This window comes from Rattus rattus, chromosome 14 (assembly GCF_011064425.1).
Source record: "Rattus rattus isolate New Zealand chromosome 14, Rrattus_CSIRO_v1, whole genome shotgun sequence".
Lineage (NCBI taxonomy): Eukaryota > Metazoa > Chordata > Mammalia > Rodentia > Muridae > Rattus > Rattus rattus.
In genome coordinates, this window is record NC_046167.1 from 40,816,653 (window position 1) to 40,836,980 (window position 20,328).

General features: G+C 44.5%; 1 protein-coding gene across 1 annotated transcript in view; it reads right to left on the reverse strand.

The window, feature by feature from the left end:
- Nucleotides 1–616: 616 nt before the first annotated feature.
- The window catches only part of Edaradd (EDAR associated death domain), a 29,698-nt gene continuing 9,986 nt past the window's right edge, over nt 617–20,328 (reverse strand). Inside the window, exons 4-5 of the mRNA XM_032884993.1 lie at nt 6,694–6,739; nt 617–1,977 (exon numbers count right to left, since the gene is read on the reverse strand). Of these exons, the coding sequence (XP_032740884.1) occupies nt 1,595–1,977; nt 6,694–6,739 (429 nt within the window). The 3' untranslated portion in view covers nt 617–1,594. The remainder of the gene's footprint in view (nt 1,978–6,693; nt 6,740–20,328) is intronic.

Genomic DNA, 20,328 nt, shown 5'->3' on the forward strand with positions numbered 1-20,328 from the left:
TCTCACCTTTGTGATGTTCCAGGGTATTTATGCTTCTGTAGACATCACTGACTATGAGTTACCTGTCAATAAACTGATTTTGTACTGTAGCTGAGAATAATCCTTGGCTTTCTTTGGACAACCCAGATCCAAGCCATCTCACATTTACAGTCAGAGTTAACTTGAAGAAATCTTTCAGTTCCTCTCTCTGATGCTTCTGTGCCCCTGTTAATTAAAAATTCTCACAGAGTAAAATGCTGGGGCCACATGCATTGGGATGAGCACACATGGCTTGCATGACATTTTCTTTTCTTCTTGAGGCAGGGGCTCATATATCGAAGGCTGACCTCAAACTCACTTTGTAGCTAACGATGACTTTGAATTTCTGATCCTCTACTTCTGCCCGCAAGTGCTTGAATTATAGACATGTACCATCACATTGGTACATGCTGGGAACAAACTCAGGCCTTTTGGCATGCTAGGCAAGGACTCTACCAACTGTGCAACATTCTAGACCAACCTTGACGTTATCTCTTAGAGATTTACTCTGTGTGTGTGTGTGTGTGTCTGTCTGTCTGTCTGTCTGTGTCTCTGTGTGTTCGCATGAGCAGTGTGCACACACATTGTTGTTGCACATGTATACAGATGTGCATGTACATGTGTGTGCATATAGACTCCCAAAGTTGATGTTGAAAGTTTTCCTCAACAACTCTGCACATTGTTCACTGAGAAAGAGTCTCTCGGTTGAACCCAGTGTTGATCCATGTGCCTAGTCTAGCTAGCCATCTTGTTCTCGGGATTGCTATCTCTTCCGGAATGACAGGTGAGTTGCCATATCATTCACTCCCTCACTTATGTGGGTTCCAGGGACCTGGACTCTGGTTCTCGTGCTTTATTTGGTGAGCACTGTAACCACTGAGATAGCTCCCTAGGGCCCAAAAGGCCATATTGAGCACTATTCTTTGTCAATGCCATTCCTAAGACACTAACCCACTCTCTTCTCCCATAAACCATACATTTTGTATTCCTTTGTAAAATGCTAAATTCAATGACAGTGTTGATAGCCTATAGATTACAAAAGTATTTGATAATAATAAAACAAAGGAGCCCATATATCTGGGCCACATTGCATAGTATCTTCTTGATCTCCAAAGCCTTTTGCAACAGAAACACACTGTTGTGAACAGTGAACAGGCCAGGGTGACTTCTACATGCTGTCCTCCGCTAGGCAGGGAATGCAAAGGTCCTGTATGGGATGACGTGCACATGTCCAGAGACACTGACAGTTTGGGAAAGCTGCAATCTTTGGCAGTTTTTAAGAAGAGTTTTCGTTCCATGTTGGCATGGCTCTGTCCCAGCCATAGGCTGTGGCCCTATGTGACCTATAAAATATTCTTCCCCAGTTCCAGGTTCAAATATTAAATTAAAGCAAATGTGCAAAAGGAAACAAACACCTTCTTTTGAAACAACCTGTCCTTCCCCAAGCCACCAGCTTCAGGGATAACCACTGCCTGTGTTATATTCTCATCCGAAGACCTTAACAGCAGGGACACATAGGTCCCTGTGATCCATGCTGTTCTAGCATGCAGTACGGCCAATGCCAGGGGAGGGGATTCTAAAAGTGCATGGAACCATCCAAGGGTCCCCTGTGGGGCCACTCCTCATCAACCCACCTGCGCAGGATCTTCTCCACATCAGCCCTGTGATAAAGTCGGCAGAGCTCCATCAGTTGGCCTACAGTCCTCTGGCTGTTTCGGAATAAGAACTCCAGCGTGGGGCTCTGGGGCCTCTGTTCCAGGAAGCAGAGCTCATCATAGGGCATGCCCCATTTGCTGGCAAAATTCCTCCAGTTCTTCACAGTCGGGTGACATGGATCCAGCTTTATCCTGATCACATCTAGCAAGTCTTGATCGTTGAGCAAGTCGCTAATGGTGGGAGCCCGAGGAGAGCAGGAAGAGCAAGGGCAGCCTTCCTTGCATGGCTGGTTTCTGCTGACACCTGAGGGATGACACAGGTTACCTGGGAGCCTCACACACTGCACAACTCATGAGCAATACTCCCTTTATTTTTCTACCACATTGGTGACATCATCTAAATGTCATACACAAACACACACACACACACACACACACACACACAATTCCTTGGAATCTGGCAGAACAGTCGTTTCTCATTGCTTACATGATATTCTTCTTCTCTGTATGTACACATATGTGCGTGGAGGCCAGAGAACAACCTTGGGTGTCAATCCATGGGTGCCATCCTTCTCACCACCTCTCTTTGAGGGCGGGGTCTCTCAGTGGCTTAGAGTTGACAGATTAGGCTAAACTGGCTGGTCAGGAAGCCTCAAGGATCTACCTGAATCTGGATCAAGTTACTGATGTCCATTGCCTCTGAGGTACCCGACGTTTACTTTTAGGTAGGTACACAGCAAGAACTTGATCTACTGAGCCTGTTTTTGTTTTTGATTTTGATTTATTTGTTTAAGACAGTATCTCTCACTGGCCTAGAGCTTACTAAGTAGGGTAGCAAGCCCCAGAGATCTCTTCCTCCTTAGCCCTGGGGTCACAGACATGAGCATGACTGCAGGGCGGCTGGCAATAGAGCTCAGATTCATTCTGCAAAGCAAGCACTCTGCTAACCGAGCCATCTCTGTAGACCACACAGAGTTATTCTTTACGTCAATGGCTCTGAACCTTCCTAATGCTGCTGCGACCCTCATGCTGTGGTGACCACAATCATAAAATTATTTTTGTTGCTACAATTATGAACTGTAATGTAAATATCTGATATGTGACCCTGTGAAAAGATCATTTAACCCCATAGTGGGTATCACAACTCACAGGTTGTGAATGTCTGCTTTACAGCAAAAGAAGGGCTGTTGAACTTCGAGCAGTAGCAAGATTTCACAGTCCCATCCTGCCTCTTCACCTGCCTCATTACCTCTGCTCTAGCATGTAATTGTCAGGCCATTGGCCAGACCCAGGGTTCCAGGACCAGCTCATTTTGTGCATAGATCCACCTCCTGTACCTGACAGCTTTTCAAAAGTTACATTTATTGTTGCTATTGGTGTGTGTGTGTGTGTGTGTGTGTGTGTGTGTGTGTGTGTCCTGGTGAATGTGTGGATAGAGAACAGACTGCAGGAGTCAGATTTCTCGCCTACCACATGGGAGCACCCTTCCCTACTAAGCCATTTCACTGGCCTCCCCAGCAGTTTTTGACAACAAACCTAGCATGTGATGATATCGTTGTGACCGCCCAACCCCTCAGAAGTTCTTGAAAAGAGGGAGCACTGGTCTGCTTGCCTCATGCTCAATGATGGTGGCAGAAAGCTGCCGTTCAGAATTTACAGCCTCCTTATCGCTCCTCTGCTCTATCTGTTCTCTTCGCTCACATAGGCTCTGTCTGAAGTGTGGCCAGCATCCCAGGGGCAGGCAGAGAGCTGGAGGTAGGCTGAGGAGAGCACCAGGCTGTAGCCTAGGCCTCACCCCAAAACTGGTTCCCACCCTATGAGAGTGGCCTCCCTGCTCCAGTCCTCTCCGAATTGTTTATCAGCAGAGGGTAAATGCATGATTGGGAGGTAAAGTTAGAGGGGAAGAGATATCAGGAAGTCACTCACTAAAGCTCTTGGTGTTGCCACACTGTGGACACAGCCACCGAGCAATTAGACAGCACTGTCTCCAGAGTCTGAATTAAAGGCAAAAGACCACAGGCCTAAGATGACAAATTCCTACACAAGAGGTCACTGAGTGGTAGCCTAAGAGCCAGGTCAGTGAGGGCTACAAAGCATGACTTGTCTTGAAAATAAACAATAGAGGGTCCTACAGTATACAGTAGGCATTTGATACAGTGGCTGAAGCATTTGCTGAATAAGTATGAAGACTGACGTTCAGGCCCTCACACCCCCTGCAAATGCTCTGTGATAGCTCAACTGTAACTCCAGCCTCAGAAGGTAGAGAGACAGGACCCACAGAGCAATCTGACTGGGAGGATTAGGGTTTGACTGAAAGACTTGCCTCTGTAAATAAGGTGGAAAAGCAATACTGGAGTCCATATGCATTGCTTACTGAGAAGATTTCAAACCTCCTATTAAAATCACAAGCTATGCCAGGCATGGTGGCACACACCTTTAGTCCCAGCCCTTAGAGGCAGAGATAGGACTTGGAGTTCTAGGCCAACCTGGTCTCATAGGGAGTTCCAGGACAGCCAAACCTACGTAGAAAGACCCTGCTAAGGAATTGAAAAGAAAAATTATAAACTTTAACTACTTTCTTTATTTCTCATATCTCATGCAATATTCAGCAAAAGGCAAACGTTGAGGTGTCTTTCTAGAGGAAGACATCTTTCTCTAGAGAATATCTGTTCTCTTGAGAACAAAGCAAGTGTCAGACACCAGGGAAAACTAGATCATGACCCGGTACCTCTTAAGTGATAAGCCTTGGGTATACGGGATACATTGGAAAATGATAGTTACGTAACAATAAGGAATTAGCCCTTCCTCCAATGCTAAATTCTCTCTGGACATTAAAAATGTAGAGGCTGGTGAGTTGGCTCAGCAGGTAAGAGTATTCACAAACATCTGTACCTAACTCTAGCTCCAGGGGATCTCATACCCTCTTCGGTCTCCACTTGCATTCACATGCACATAGCCCCACAGTGATACATGCAGACATGTAATTAAAAATAAATAATATTTTTAGAAAAGAAATTAAAGGATGCATTTGCCAAGTAGATACATGAGGACTCTACTTCTCCAACGAAGGAGTACAAGTACAGGAGTCAGTTATCCTTACTGCACCTCAGAGTGGCAGGGAGGATTTACAGCGAGGGAGGGGAAAGGCAGCTGCCATCCATAGGAAGTACATAATGCTGGAACACAGTACAGACTTGGTCTCCAAATACTAAATTATGGGCCAATTCTAGATCTAGAAAGAGAGGAGATGGTTGAGAAAAAGTTGGCCCTCTATTAAAAAATTCTCCTAGATGCTTTAATAACCCTTTTCCTACTAGTTACTTCTAAGCAAGGGGATGGAGATGTGGCTCAGTGGGCAGAGCGTTCACACAGCATACTTGAAGGTTTGGATGCAACTCCTAGCACTACACAAACCTAGTATATACCTGTCAACCCCAGCACTCAGAAGGAGGACCAGACATTCAGGACCATGCTCAGCTCACAGCTAGCTCAAGGCTGGCCTGGGCCATGTGTGACCCAGAAAGGAAAAGAGAAGAAAGCCCTGTTATAAAGAAGGCTCCCTATGGCAAGGCAGATCACCTTCTGCAAAGGTATGTGGTTTTGACTGTTAGTGAGTATACTAAGCCCCTGTCTCACTCAGTGACACAGGTAATGACATTGACCTCAAAGGTACTGTCAAGGGTAAATTAAAGACACCCATTAAAGTCTCCTCCTACTGTACAGCCAGCACACAGTGAACAGCTGTGGGTGTGGGATGATGGCTATTGAGAAGCAATTGTTTCTCAACTTCACTAGGGATGAAACCCACTGATCCCCCTCCTACTCCTGGGGAAAATCCTCCTCACATCTGGGCCAGGCACCAAGGTCCTATTTTAATCAGTGTGGAGTGGAAGCAGGACATGGGGGGTTTTCACAGTTCCCTCAGGGATTTCAGATGCTCAGCTGGGATGGAAACTGTCTCAGGATATAGGATTATCTATAGGTCAATGGCTGTCAACACAAGAAGTATGTAGTTTTGTTGGTGGCCCAAATACTAAACTTGCTGATCTACCCTTTATAGACGGAGGGAAGGGGGTAAGGTCAGAGAAAAAAAAAACCTCTCTAAACCTTTTCAGTGGCAGAGCACTGGCCTAGTAAGTGATGAAGGCCCTGGGTTCCTTACCCAGGACTGCACTGGTGTGGGTAGGGAGCCTTCGAAGAAGACATACTTTGTTGTGCAGTTGGTCGCACCAAATTAGGATAGAAAGTTCTCTGCTCTGCATGCAGTTTTGTAAACAGGTTCTAATAGGCTGTCCCCTCCCACAATCCCTTGTCTTCTTTTGTGTAACTTGGGCCTTTCAGAAGGAATTATATGGAAGTGACAGGGAATCCAATGTCAAAACACATTCAATAAGTGAACCTCTCAGGCGCTCAAAAAGATTGGAATCTGTTCTTGGAAAGGATGGAGTTCCAAGTGTGTGTATTGATACACAAAGGCTCCACAAAGGTGTTTGGGCTCCTACTCTACCCAGAAAACATAATAAGGATGAAGGTCCCTGAGCAGGCTCTAGGCTTTGGTCATGTGAGCGTGTGCTATTGTTTAAAAAATGAGATTGCAGTTGAGGTGAAGAGATAGCTCATTCAGTAAAGCACTTGGCTGTGCAAGCACAAGTGTCCTTAGTTCGTCCCCAGAGCCTACATAAAAAAGTCAGATGTGGTAACAGACACCAGTGGTCCTAGTTGTGGGAAGGTAAAGAGAGGAGACCTGGCCAGCTGTCTTAGCCTTAGCAGAGATCTCCAGTTCCTGCTGAGAGTTGCCTGAAAATTAAGGTACACATACACACACACACACACACACACACACACACGCATGCACGCATGCACGCTCATGCATGCATGCTCTCATCAACATGGATGAAAGCTAACTGCTGATTGTCGAATAGCTATAAAGCCACACACATAACACATTAATGATAGAAATATTCACTGAATAACTTTAATGTATCTGCCCAGCTTGCCTGATGCAAGGCCAATCCTTTACCTGAAAGGGGATCCCCAGTGCTGTCTGGAAAGTCATTTTCTTCTCCCTAAAAAAACAAAAAGTGACTTTCATTAAAATCACGGCCATAAGTAAATGATAATATCAATTTTCCTCGTTGGTGAATTTCCCACCAAGTGCAAGGGGCTGACTGGTGCTCAGGAATGGTTCTTCAATGGTTGAGGAGATTCAACCTAGAATGTAGCACATGCCCAGAACGCAGCTGCATTAGAAGACAAAAGTGAAACTAGGGTCCTAGTCAAATGCTAAAGAGCATGCAACCATGGCACCTGTTTTTTAATCCTTTTAATAAACTATTTTTTTCTTTTGTTTGTTTCCACATTTCCTTGGATTGGACTTGCCAGTCTAGGCTAAAGGTCAGAGGTTGATTATGGCCTCCCACTATGCCTCTACATCTTTCTTTTGAGACAAGTCTCTTACTACTAGCTAGACTGGCTTGTCTGTGAACTCCAGGAGTCTGCCTGTCTCCACACTCCCACCCCTAGTCAGTATCAGGATTACAGATGTGTCAACCACACCCAACTTTTATGTGGGTGCTAGGAATCTGAACTCAGGTTCTAGTGCTTGTGTGGCAGGCACTTGACCCAAGGACCATCTCTCCAGCACCTACTTGAGGCCACAATTCTTTGCCTTGCCTATAGGTTTCTTTCTTCTTTTTAATTCATTTTTGTGTGTATTTTGCATGCATGTACATCTGTACACAGCATGCATGCCTGGTGCCTGCAGAGAGCAGCGAATCCCATGGAAATGGGGTGACAGATGGGTTATAAGCCACCATGTGGGTGCTGGGATTGAACCCCAGTTCTCTGCATGTAGAGCCAGTGCTCTTAATCGCTGAGCCATCTCTCCGGCCTCCCTATGTATTTCTTTTAAATTTTATTGCAAAGCAGCTAAAAAACCAACTGTGAAAAAGTAGGAACAAGCCCTGGATGAGTGGACAATACTCTGCCCATCTTACTAGGGTTCTGTTTCTACTACCAGAGACAAGCTATCTTAGGATGGCAATGGCCATGATCTCCTTGGAGGGAGGAACACGTATTCTCCACAAAGCTGTCAGGGAGGGTCAATCATAGCATGCTTGGCCTTTGGGAGCTGCATCTTTCTCCAGTCATAATCTTATCAAACCCAGTGTTGCCCCTTGATCTATCACTGGGGTAAATCTGCTTTGTCAGTCCAGGCAGACACCACTTACAGTGGCCTCCCAAGTGCATGAAGGTTCTGTTGGAGTCACACAGCTCTACAGGACTTTTAATTACTAGGTGTCTAAATTTTGTTTCTAAAGAAGTGCTAATTTGGCCAGGCACAATGGCACAAACCTGTAATACTAGCACTTAGGAGGCAGAGGCAGGAAGACTAGAGGTTCAAGGCCAAGGTGGGCTTTACAGCAACATATGTTTTAGGAACAATAACTCCCCAGTGTCACTGTATTTAGTACATTTTAAATAGTTGCTATTTTCTCTTAACCCTCTAAGAAGCCTTTTTCCTTGCCCCAAACTCACCAATCCTAGCTCTCTACAATATATATACATCTATTAATTCTGAGACTTTCTACCCACCATAAGAGCATTCCTATTCTTACCAGCCAGGGCTTCCCCTAGGAACTGAGCCAACTCTTGCTCTGGTTTTCTGCTTTCTTGAAGTCCCCGCCTCTCCAGAACTGCAATAAAGCCAGCCTGCTTGGAGCCATTGGATTTCTGCAGTGCCTTTTTCTGGCTTCTATTAGTTGGGGGTGGGAAGAGAATATGAAAAGGAAAGACTGAAGAAAGAAGAAAGATAGTGTTTATGTATTGAGATGTATATGTGTGCGCATGTGTCACATGTGCATGTTGTGTGTGTGTGCATGTGCATGTGTGTATGTGTGTAAAAATTATAAGAAGCCCCCGAAGGGGGCCTGAATGTCTCTGCACAGCCTCACACCATCAGAAGGTAGAGCCCTGAGAGCTCCATCGCCCACAAGGCTACACTCACCACCTTGTGGAGACCTGCCCTTTCCTATCTGCAGAGTTTCACGGGCCTGGGCAGGCCTGCTCAGTCTTACATCAGCGCAGTCAGTTCTGTTCACTGAATTGGAAGCATGGGCCACAAGGATAGAACAGAAACTCCCAAGTCATAGAGAGAGGCACGAATGTTAAAGGTTTATAGATTTCATGATATAAAGAACCCTGCTAAAACACAGTGTTTCCCAGACGTCAAAGCTGTGTTGCCTAGCTCAGTCTACTTGATTTCTCATCATCTAAAAATTAACAGACCAGTAGGAGTTGGTCAAATTCACCCTCAGGATGTTGGCAGGGGGCATGATTCAGAATCACTGTGAAATAGATGAAAGCAGCAGAGTACTGGAAATGGCCATGTATAGTGGCAGGCTCTATCCTGTGAGCACAGCATAGCCCAGGACCCTGCCTCAAAGAAGAAAATGAAACAAAAAAATAAGCCAGGATCTTTGTTTCTAGCTCTGATAATTGTGTAACTTTGATGTGAATTTTCCAACAGTAAAATCAAAAAAAGACTTATTTTGTGCTTTATGTATCTTGATCTTGTTGAAACAACACTACTACCTTTATTCCACACTTGTTTATTGGGCTGTTAATGTGAAGAAGCTGCATTTGGAACTTATATCTACAGGTCCACGCACCTGAACCCTTGAGCTGATTGTTAGCACTCAGGGAGATACTGATAGATTCCCCCCACAGACTGAAAATACCAGATAGGGCTGGGGATGTAGCTCAGAGAGGGAGTGCTTGCCTAGTAGGCCCTGGGTTTGATCCCCAGCATGACACACACACACACACACACACACACACACACACACACACACACAAATTCAACAAAACCCCAAACCGGGTGTGGTGGTTTACAGCTGTGACCCTGCACTTGGGAAGGTGGAACAGGAAGATTTGCTAATCATAGGTATCAGTCTGGGCTACAGTGAGAACGTATGTCAAAACACACAAACACAAATTGCATGTGGTGGTGCATACCTCTATAATCCCAGCACTTTGGATGTGAAGGCAAGAAGATCAGGAGTTCAAAGCCAGCCTGGGCTACAGGAAACCTTGTCTGTAAGGGTTGGGGGGAACAAGGCAAGGAAGTAGAGAGTGGGAATATAGCTTAGTTCGATGAGTGCATGTCTAGCATGTGTGAAGCTCTGGGCTCAATCCTCAACACCACATAAACCAGGAGCATTGGTGTATGCTTGTAATCCCAGAACTTGAGAGGTGAATGTGGTGAAGGCCAACCTGGGCTACCTGAGACCCTGTCTTCGAAAACACAAACCAAACAGCAAAACCCCAAATAACAATACCGAAAGCAAACTATAAATAAGATAAACTAATCAGAGATCATTTCCTGGACACAAGGATGGTTGAGAGTGGTCCTACTGAGGGTCTGGAATGTAGACGCTGGCAGAGTAGAGCATTTTCTCAGAGCCCACAGCAGCTGACAAGGACACACAAAAAAGCAGGAAATCTTTCAGTGTCACTGAATTTTAGACAGAGATGAGTAGCAAGATAGCAAGGAGAGAGGATTGGCTCATGCTCTTGTAGGAACTCAAGAGGTTATGGACAAGGAGAGAGGGCAGGTCCACGTACAATAGCCCTGAGAGGCTGATAGCCTGGGAAAGACTGGTTCCTAGGGGAGACAACAGCAAGGGAAACAGTAGCTATGCTGAGCAGATTCTGGGAGGAAGATGTGTGGTAGGGAGCTAGCTAGGAGGGAAGCAGAGACAAAGTCAGGAAGAAGAGAGGTGACTCTCCTGAGCTGTAGGACAACCACCAGATCTGAGGTTCAGGTGAGAGGCCTTATGGCAGTGGAAGTGAAAATCCCTCTGGGTGGGCGGTGCCGCCCCACACTCATCAGGCCTCTGCTGACATATCACTTCCGCTTGGGGGCTTTCTTCAAATGCCCCATGTGGGTTCTGTGACCTGGGTCCTCCCACTGCATCCTGTAGCATCACCCATGGTGCCCAAGACTTTGGGATTGGACTCTGTCTTCTCCAATAGACTACACTCTGCATGGCAAGGACACTGGGCTGTGTGTGTGTGTGTGTGTGTGTGTGTGTGTGTGTGTGTGTGTGTGTGTGTGTGTGTGTGTGTGTGTTGGGAGAGAGGTGTCACTGGGGTCTGGAACATCCCAGATGGATAAAGGGAAAGAAGTGGGGAAGGAACCGTGGACACAGAATGGTATCCCATGGTTTCCATACCATTCTACAAGTTGCCCTGCAACACAGGCTCCTTACTTCTCCATTCCTGCCTGCTCTGTGGCCTCAAACATATAAACCCACCTGAGGTTTAGCCTCCATTCCTATTCTCTTAGTCACTGCTAAGCACCTTAGTACTATGTTTTCTCTTGACGAGGGGGTTCTGTTTGCTGTTGTTGTCTTAAAAAAGGGTCTCACGGGACAGCCTACCATAGCCTCAAATATGAGTTCCTCATATCTCAGCTTCTTGATGCCAAGATTACAGGCAAATCACTGCCATAGAAAGCCCATCTTGAGAGCTTTAATGAAACACCTTTGTGAGAGTGACTGTGACTACATCTAAATGACCCTCAAGGCCTGTTGATCTTTCCAATAGAGGGATGTCGTAGAAGGGTTACCTAAGATTCAGCCACATACCCTTGACAACTGTATGTAATTCTGCTCTAGGACATACTAGATCATATGGAGTATGGAAGCTTAACTGATGGAGACTCCATTTATGTAGCTATGAGGATGTTGTCATTATTGGGGTGAGATTTTTCAGTGATCTGAAGCTCTGGTGTCACTCACACTTCTGCAAGCAACCCCTGATCCATGTTCCCACGGAGAAGTCCAATCACCTCTTGGATAGAATCGTGGCTTTGGCACCCTGTCTGGGGTTAGCAGATGTTTGTTTATGTCTCCTCAGGACAAGTTCACATAACAGCTTTCATTCCTGTTTGTGTGCTGATTTTGTCTTTTAACTGTGGGTCCCTGGCCAATCCCTGGAGTCTCCTAAACTCCAATTTATCTTACTCTAAACTGCTAAACCTCACACATTCATGTTATCTGATCTAGCTGTCCCCCATCCCCACCCCCACCCCATTCATCCTAGGGTCCTCCTCTCAGATGGTTAATGCTGTCAATTTGACAGAATCTAGATCACCCTTGAGGCAAGCCTCTGGGCATGCCTGTAAGGGAGATTCTTGATTACATTATTTAAAATGGGAAGACTCGAGATAGAAGGAAGGTTAAGAGATCCACTTTTGCTTTTTGCCTCCTGGCTTCATGCCTTATTAGCAAGTTCATCTACTGTGTTGCTTGGACCGTGCCTGCTGCCTCTATTGCCATCTTCCCTGAGGTTGGTAAAAGAGCTTCTCTCAACATGAAGCTCTGTGCCTCTCTAGGATCCCTTCAAGTGCTAGATTGGGACTGCTGAAGCCTCCAGACATTGATGGATTATCCAGACTATATCCTGTCAGCCAGTCTACTAAATCCTCTTTGCTAACTATTCATTCTGCCAGTTATGTTCCTCCAGAGAACCCTACTGAATATGCCTGCTGACTATTCTGAGTTTTATCAGGTCCTGATGCAGGTCTCCTCTCTGCCCCCTTATTTCATAATGTACAGGCTAATCCAGTGGACTCCTCTCATCCCTGGGGGTCTCTGCATTGGCCTTAAGCCCTCATCTTCTTTACTCCTGTACCTAGAAAGATGGTGTCATCATCTCCAACACCTTCCCTTGCTTCTTGGGATTTTGTGCACGCCTCTATTACAGCTCCATTTACTCATTTTCATGTCTCTAGTGCCAAGCACAAAGGCTGTGTTCAAAACAGGTTTAGCTCAGAGTTGAAGATGTAACTCAGTTGGTAGAGGGCTTGCCTCAGCCCAGGGTTTGATTCCCTACATGCTGCATAAAATGGACGTTAGTAACACATATCTGTAATCCTAGACCTCAGGAAGTGAAAGAGGGAGGTCAGACTTCTTACCTACACAGTGAGTTCTAGGCAAGACAGAGTCTGTCTCAAAATAAAATCAAGAAAAGGTAGTTAACTAAGAGAGGGGAGAGTGGATGTCCTGGTCCTGATTTTAAAGGAAATGCTTTCAGTTTGTCTCCACTTAATACAATGTTGGCTGTACATATGATCATTTCAGGAGTCCTGTGTTAAAAGCCCAGAGAAAACAAAGACAACATGAAGATGGTCAGGGACTCAAGTGAGGCTGGGCACAGTGATCTCTTCCCTGGGGATAAAAATCTACAGAACAAAAAAACAAAACTGAAAGAAACACCACAGTCATTGCTCAGGAAAAACAAAATCTGCAGGTCTGTGTACACTTAGCTCTTTCTCCTCCTGGGCAGGTTTTCTATGCAGTAACATAGGCCTGCCACAGCTGGAGTTGAAGCATAGGTCAAAACCTTAGCTGGTGCTGGAACCGGGAGGCCAGGATGCTGAGTGTAATTCCAAACCCACACTACAGATGCGGAGACGAAAGATCACGGGTTTCCCCTTTGTGTATGGAGTAGAGTTGGTTACTGTTCAGAAATATCACAAAACAGTTCAGAGACGATTACAATCGGTGCATGCAAACACAGGCAGACCACAGGACATGGATATTAAAAGAGGGGTGGCAGTGTCTCTTTAGATCTATTTCATTCACAAACCCCAGGCTTGTAATACCAGTGATGCTGGTAACAGAGCCTTGTCAGCCATGTAGTGAAGTGTATAATATTACACACTCGTTACTCTGTGGTTCTCCTGAGCTGTGTGTGAGGCCAAGAAAGGCCACTTTACTCACATGTTGATATGTAAAAAGTTTATATTTGGATGACTATGCCAATGTATTTTAAATATTTTATTTATGACTTAAAATATTTCTTATATTAAAAATATTTTATTGTCTTTAAAGATATTTTTGGATTTATTTTAATCTTCATTTACATGTACATATATGTGTGTGTGCATTTGAGTGCAGTGCTCTTGGAAACCAGAGGCATCACATCCCTCAGACATTGAGTTTTAGGCAGACGTGAGATACTCAAAGTGTGCACTGGAAGTTGAACGTGGGTCCACGGCAAGAGTAATAGACATTTTAACTACTGAGTCATCTTTCCAGCTCTGTGTGTGTGTGTGTGTGTGTGTGTGTGTGTGTGTGCGCGCGCACTGGAAGTTGAACGTGGGTCCACTGCAAGAGTAATAGACATTTTAACTACTGAGTCATCTTTCCAGCTCCACTGTGTGTGTGTGTGTGTGTGTGTGTGTGTGTGTGTGTGTGTGTGTGTGTCCACATGTGAGTATGTGCAGGTACCCCAAGAAGCCAGAAGTGGGTATTGGATCCCTGGAGCTGGAGTTACAGGTGGTTATGACCTTCCCAACATGAGTGCTAGGAACCAAAACTCTGGTCCCTGCAAGAGCAGCAAGTGCTCTTAACTACTGAGCCATCTCTCCTATGGTCCTAGAAATAGAACTATGGTTTGCAGACCTGAAAGTTGGCATCCTTACTTCCTAAACAAACTCATACCCTTAAATTTCTTTTAAAGCCAGTTGTTGGTCAGTCAGCCTGTCTAGCTGTTTGCCTGCCTGTTCTGTCTGTCTGTCTACCTGCCTGCCTACCTATCTGAGATAGGTTCTTATGTAGCTTAGGTTGGACTTGAACTCCTGATTTTCTGGCTAAGTACAGGATTACGGCATTATCCCCATGCCTGTCTTTCACTCCTCTTTTTAATAGTTTAACACAGTGCAAATGTGCAATTACTTACTCAGCCAGTCCCAACCAGGAAACCCGAAGACATCTGTAACTCCTCAGTTCCCAGTGTACCCTGTGTGTCTTATACTCTGCCTTCTCTGGGGTCCTGCCCTTAAAGCAAGCTTGCTCACTCAATTAGCAATAGTGTACAGCTGGATAATTTTCTATAAAATTACATGTTTCTACTCTCCGTGGTATCAGTATATGAGCGTAGTTTTACTAGACACCTAGACCAACTGAAACTCAACCCAAATGTGTTGTGACGGTCAACAGAGCTCTAAAGTGACAAGAAGAGAAGTTTTGTCATTGATCAATTAGAAAACTATGCAACTTCATTATTAATTAAGGAAAACTTTTAGATTATCATAGGAAAACACTAAGTTCAAGTTGACTCATCCATGCCTTTCCACGAGTATGCATGTATGTATATGTACATGTATGTATGTGCATACATAGGTGTATATGCACATATGTACATGTGTATATATACCATATACATGTGTGTAGATGTACATGTGCAATACATATATGTATATATACACACATGTATATGTGCACATGTATAAATACACACACACACATATAAAATGTGGTTGTTTGAATAAATGGTCCCCACAGGTCCATAGGGAGTGGCACTATTAGGAGGTGTGGCCTTGTTGGAGTGGGTGAGGCTTGTTGGAGGAGGTGTGCCACTAGGGGGTTGTCTTTGAGGATTTAGAAGTCAGGCCCACTGCCTCACTGTTTTCCTGCTGCCTATGGCTCCAGACGTAGAACTCTCAGCTCCTTCTCCAGCCCCATGTGTGCCTGCACGCTGCCATGCTTCCCACCATGATGATAATGGACTAAACCTCTGAACTGTAAGCCAGTCCTAATTAAATGTTTTTCTTTATAAAGGTTGAAGTAGTCATGGTATCTCTTCATAGCAATAGAAACCCTGAGAGGTGTGTGTGTGTGTGTGTGTGTGTGTACACAAAGAGTTGAACCTGGGGCCTCATACATGCTAGGTAAGTGCTCTACCATTGAGAAATATCTAAAGTCCTATATCTGTCATTTTTTAAAAATTTTGAGGGAGGGTCTCACCAAGTTGCTTAGGCTAGCTTTGAGCTCATTCTGTAGCCCAGGCCAACCTCTAACCTTTGATCCTCCTGTACTAGTCTCCCAAGTAGCTAGGATTACAGGCCCTAACAAGGCCTGGCTTAACCACAAATATTTAATCATGACTTGGTCCAAAAAAATAGTAATAAGTCAAAGCTGTTGGCCTTAATAAGCCATATCAAGTCAGAATACTACAGTTTTATTTTAGATGTTTATTTCTGGGAAGCTTCATTATAGAAAAGAATGCTATGAAACAGTGAGTGGCATTGATTGGGGACTGTGGGTTTATTGTGGCACCAATGGAAACCAGGGCTGGCATTCCATTATTCTCAGACATCAAAAATAGGGACAGTGAGCCTCAACTGACCAGGCAGGTCCTGCAAACTTATCAAAAAGCCTGACCAGGACATTTACCTGGATCAGTGTCAGGCCCTGGAGGGCTGTTGGGCTGGGAATGACAAGAACATCTTTCTACAGCTACAATGAAGTCCAGAAGGACAAACAAGGGAGGTGCAGGGAGTGCCAAAAGCAACAGAGCCCACAAAGAGAGGCAGCACTGGGGAAGAATGAAAAACTGTCCCAGTAAGGCCATGACCCAGAACCAGACCAACCTGTGGGCAGTGCACAGGCCGTTGCAAGGTCAGGATCTGGGATATACAACTGTAGTCTAGAAAGAGTAAGCTGATGTTCTCTAAGAAGTTAGACACCAGCAGGAGATAGAGTCAGATGGCCATTGGATTAGGACAGACTTATCTTTGCTTATCAAAAGATGGAAAGAGAAATTCTAGTATACACTTTTTGTTGTTTTGGGTTTTTAAACATAAATTATTTTATTGCTTTTTCTATCTATGTGTGTCCATGAATGTATGCTACATGTGCATGCTCACAGAAACCAGAAGAGATCATAAGGTCCCCTATAATTTGGAATTACACATGGTTATGAGGCACAGTGTGGGTGCTGAGAATCAAATCAGGACCTCTGTCAGAGCAGACAGTGCTCCTAACCACTGAGCCATCTCTCTAGCCTCTAGTTTTTATTTCTTTTCTTTTTCTTGTATTTTAAAGACATGTGGCTTAGGCTAGCCTTGAACTAGCTATGTAGCTGAAGATGACCTTGGACTAATTCTTCCTTTACCTCCCAAGTGCTAAGATTTCAGGTGTGAACCATTACACCAGGCTTGAGTATTTTTATATATTTAATAATAATTTTTTAAAGTTTAAAAAATTCTATCTTTCTGTCTGCCTGCCTGCCTGCCTAACTGTCTGTGTCCATGTGTATACAAATGTAATAATATGAGAGTGAATGTCAGAGGACAGTGTCTGGATTCTCTCCTACCATGTAGGTCCTGGGGATTGAACTCAAGTCATCAGAGTTGGCAGCCAGTGCTTTACCTGCTATCCAGATTAAGTGTTTTTAATACTCAAGCATCTGTTCAAAGGTAGCATCTTTAATCTGACATGAGATGCTTGCCAACTATGAACAACAAAGGTAGAGAGATGGCACGGCTGCGTAGTGCTGAGCAGGTGATTTCCAACCCCTTGAAATTCTTTGTTTCTTCCAAGATGCCCAGGCAACTGTGTCTCAAGAGAGCTTTTTGGCCCAGCTTAAGGAAAAGCTGGATTATTTGGACTGAGAGGCAACAGAACATACCTCTTATTAGAATTAGAAATACCATGAATATAGTCTAAGGAGATCTGCAGTCTTACCTGGTAGTGCTGGTTCCTTGTTCTATAAACTCCACACTAGGGATAAAGTAAGCAATTACCAAATAAACCGGAGCTGTCTGATCTTTCCCTAAGAGAAAAAAAGCTCAAGGACCCACCAATCTATGAAACAGATCTTGTTGGAGCTTGAAAGGATTGTTGCGTGTCCAGAATTGCAGGCAGGGGCCTGCCAGGCTGACTAATGGCAGATAGCATCTGCAGCCTGACTAGTCCCTGCCATGCCCTGTTATTACCATGCACTTAAAGGCTTCGAATCTGCATATCTTCTAGTGAACCCATGGCTTTGCCAAGGCAATGAGCCTGCTGGCTAGAGTTCTATCCAGTGCCTCACAACCCAGTGCAAAGAAAGGAACAACCCCTCTGTAAGGGTTTGAGTCTGAAATGTTGCCTCCCAACACTCTTGTTTAAACACTTGGTTCCTCGATGTGTGAACCAAGTTTGAGGGGTTGTGGAACCTCTAGGATGTGAGGCCTTGCTTGGAGGACTTAGGTTACTTGGGCGGGCTGGCCTTTGTGTGCTGTCACCCACCTCGGCTGCTAGCTCTTTGCTTCCTGATCTATCATGATGTGAGGAGCTGCCACCGTACACTCCCACCACCAGGAAGTCCACCAAGTCTTCACAGACTGTATCTCTGGAACTGTGGGCCAAAATCAGTTCTTTCTTTCTTAGGATTTTCTGTTAGGTTTTTGGTCACAATATGAAAAGACAGTAATATGCCCTATTCTTACCAGGTGAGTTCCAGTAGCACCTGTTGGTATCAGGAATTGCCTTTACATCCAACAGCGGCACCATTTGGTCACTGTTGCCGTGGCAATGGCCATACATTCCCAGAAAACCTTTTGGCTCAATTCACAACTCAATTCGCCTGGGAGTAGTTAGGTCATATTCCAAATAAAAGGCAGACAGCTTCTGCCCCCTCCTCCTCTTCTCTCTTCTTTCTCTTGCCCCTTCCCCCTGTCTCGTTCTCCCATTAAATCTCTCCACATGGAACTGTGTTGGTGTTGGTGTTAGTGTTGATGTTGGTGTTGGTGTTGGTTTGGTGTGCTTTATTCAGACAGGCACAGGCCAGTATTTAACAGCAACAGCACCTACACGGGATGTTCTTTCAGCCCAATGCCCTTCAGAGAAGCGGGAAGAGGCCTATAGTCTCTCTAGGTTTATGTGGACTGGTACCCCAACTGAGAAAGGTCAGGCAGCTGTGGACAGTGAGGGAATGGCAAAGCCAAGTAGGATGGGCCATCTCTAAAAAGCTTGGGTCAACCACAGGCCATTATTAACGCTTTAGGTCAAATTTATAACAAGTAATGCTACCTTGTACATATATGTGAGTCTAAAATAATGTATAATTGAAGCAAAATTAGATTCTCATTTACTAGAAATTATTTGCTATATAGATATCAATAGAATATCAATATAATGGGATAGCCCATTTTTCTATTCTGTTTTACTGTATTTTTGTCATTAGTAGAAAAGCTGGTAAAGATTTAATAAACCCATATGACCTTCAACTCAGGTCATCATGTAGAGTTTGTAAAACATACTAGACTATGAGCCAGAACTGTAAGAAGTCAGACCACACACAGGAGTGTAGAGGAGGTGTCTAAAGAGGCTGCTTCAGCATGGTACCTACCATTTGCAAAAAATCAGAAACAGTAATGATTGACACAGGCTGTCAGTTCTCCCCAAGGTGACCTGTAGAGTCAACTGAATCCAACTCAAAGCCCTGGTAAGCTATTTTTAAATACTGACAAGTTGATACAGAAACTGTATTTCCTCCCATTCAATATAGTCAATTGGAGGAAAGCAGTGGGGTGTGATTGCCTAACTTTAAAACACACAATCAAGCTACAATCATCAAGACGGTATGGTATTTCTAGGAGTCAAGTCTGAGATCAGACTTCAACATCGTAGTCTTATAAGACCAGGAATGGAAACTGCAAGACTCTGAGTATTGGTCAGAAAAAGAGGATTTGAATACTATCTCTGGACCTGGGTAGAGACTTGATGTTCTAAACAGTCAAGAGGATTATAGAATATATCCCCCAACCTGGCAAAGGAGACAGGGTCTCACGTAGGTGAGGGTAGTTGAGAATGAACCTGAGCATCCAGGTCCTCCTGCCTCCATTTCCCGGGGGCAGAGATTATAGGTGATGCCACCATGCTGGTTCTCATGTGGTTCTGGGAAGGGGCCCAGGGATTTCTGCATGGCCAGCAGGTGCTCTACCAGTGGTTACTGTCTTTCTGGAGGCTTTCAGAAAAAGAACAAAGAGGTACCACTGTCCTCTCCCTTATGGAGGAGAAGAGGGTAATAGAACACAGGTGATATGAAAATAAAAAAAAAAAAAAAAAAAAAAAAAAAAAAAAAAAAGATGGGGGCAGTCATGGGGGACAAGGAAGGAGGATTAACAAAAACAAATTATATTTCAAAATGCCTTCCTGATTCTACCATTTTGTAAGATCCATTAATTAAAAAAAATAAACAAAATAGCGATTCAAATTGGCCTGCCAAACACCTACATAGGTAAGTGTCCTCCAGGAAAGCTGCGTGTTGCAGAGGCTTTAAATTAAGAGCATAAAGTTTACGTCGACACGTGGCGAGCTGTCCTGTGGTCGCTTGTAAGAGCATTTTCCTATTTAGTGGTTCCTGAGGCCACTGTTCTCTTACACCCTTAAGTACTTCCCACTTCGTTGTATAATAAACACTACCTGTTTTCTATACTATGCTCTGTGGGTCTCAGATGAATTGTTCCAATGGAAACCATGAGGCAAGGGGAGCTGCAAAGAGGGTCAAAATAGATCTCAGTGACAGCCCAGACAAGGTACTCAGGAAGAGAGTGGAGTCACAGAAATACACGTATGTAAACATGGTCAGCTGATGATCGAGGAAGTGAAACGTAGACCTTATATGTTCCACAAACCCAAAACAGATTACAGACCATGAGGTAAAACATGCAGCTGTGAAATGCTTAGAAAATCTGCACAATCAAAGCGTGCCAACAGCTTTTTCTATGCAACTCTTAAGGGCGCAGCCCACAGAAGAAAGACCTAACAGACAGACTGGGTTCATTAAACATACTGTCTGCTCCATGTCTATAAAG